This window comes from Morone saxatilis, unplaced genomic scaffold, assembly GCF_004916995.1.
Source record: "Morone saxatilis isolate NCDOM2014 unplaced genomic scaffold, NCSU_SB_2.0 Contig0, whole genome shotgun sequence".
In the NCBI taxonomy this organism is placed as follows: Eukaryota; Metazoa; Chordata; class Actinopteri; family Moronidae; genus Morone; species Morone saxatilis.
Window position 1 is genome coordinate 11,443,831 of NW_023339650.1, and position 1,128 is coordinate 11,444,958.

Sequence of the window (1,128 nt, forward strand, 5' to 3'; positions counted from 1 at the left end):
CCCATCCCCATCCCCATCCCCATTACCATCGTTCCAAACATGAACCCGCTCCTTCATCCCCTTCCGTCCTATACCCACGCTCAGCCAGCAGTTCGAACCAAGCACCCTCTGTCTCTCCTGTTCCTGTTCTGTCCCTCCCTTCACTGTTTTCACATTTAATCCACTTCATTCATGAAATGTGTCATTCTTCACAGCCAGTGACTTCATATTGAATGATTGAATGGTGAAGATTGGCCTGATATGTTGTAGTATCACCCTTTCCTAGTCATTTCAAATGGATACAAATTTAGAATAACTTTACTGGACATCTACCAGTCTCACACCATTAAATCAGATCTGCTGCTGGAGCCAGATATCTAACACCAGTGTTCTCTCATCCCGCCCCCTCAGAGTCTGGAGCAGTACTCAGCCTGGTCCGAAAGTGTGTCAGATGACACATTGACCACAAGTAGCAGCAGCCTAAAGGAGCAGGCAGAGAGAAGGTCCTGGAAGGGCTCTGAGATCCCCCAGGGACCTCAGCCACAGCTTCCTGTCTCCCCCAGCAAGTTCCTGGCTGTGGAGGCTAGCGCTGTGCTCTCCACCCTGCAGACCATACCGGAGTTCGCAGAGACCATGGAGCTCATTGACTCAGTGAGTAACAGTAGGAGCACAACAGAAAACAATTGTATCTCAGTATGAGTTGGTTATCCAAAAGTTAATGAATGTATTAAAGATCTATTGTAGATGTGTTTTGCTCTTCAGGACCCTGTTGCATGGAGCGACATGGCCAGTTTTGACTTGTCAGAGGAAGCGACACCTCCCAGGCACAACCAGGCAGGCTACGCCACTCACCTGCAAGACAGGCCAATTGACAGTTCAATGGGCTACACAGTCAACACTCCGCCTGCCATCTCTGCTCGTGATAAGAACTGTGCTCAATTTGGTCTGGGCAGTGTCAACTCCCTGACTCCTATCAACTCATCCAAACCCTCCCAGACATCCATTGGGAGGAGGAGGAGAAGAGAGAGGGGGGAACCGTCTCCTTTGTGTGACAGAACCTGCTCCTCCTTCCTGGAAAATATCTCAAATTCTCCAAAGAAGACGCCCACAAAGTCACTGGCATTCACCCCGTCACGAGTAAATGAACTT

General features: G+C 49.4%; 1 protein-coding gene across 2 annotated transcripts in view; it reads left to right on the forward strand.

The window, feature by feature from the left end:
• The window catches only part of mybl1 (v-myb avian myeloblastosis viral oncogene homolog-like 1), an 11,862-nt gene that overhangs the window by 6,313 nt on the left and 4,421 nt on the right, over window positions 1-1,128 (forward strand). Inside the window, exons 8-9 of one of the 2 annotated variants that reach the window (XM_035657740.1) lie at window positions 391-630; window positions 724-1,116. In XM_035657740.1, the coding sequence (XP_035513633.1) occupies window positions 391-630; window positions 724-1,116 (633 nt within the window). The remainder of the gene's footprint in view (window positions 1-390; window positions 631-723; window positions 1,117-1,128) is intronic. The other variant, XM_035657747.1, reaches the window with a different exon arrangement.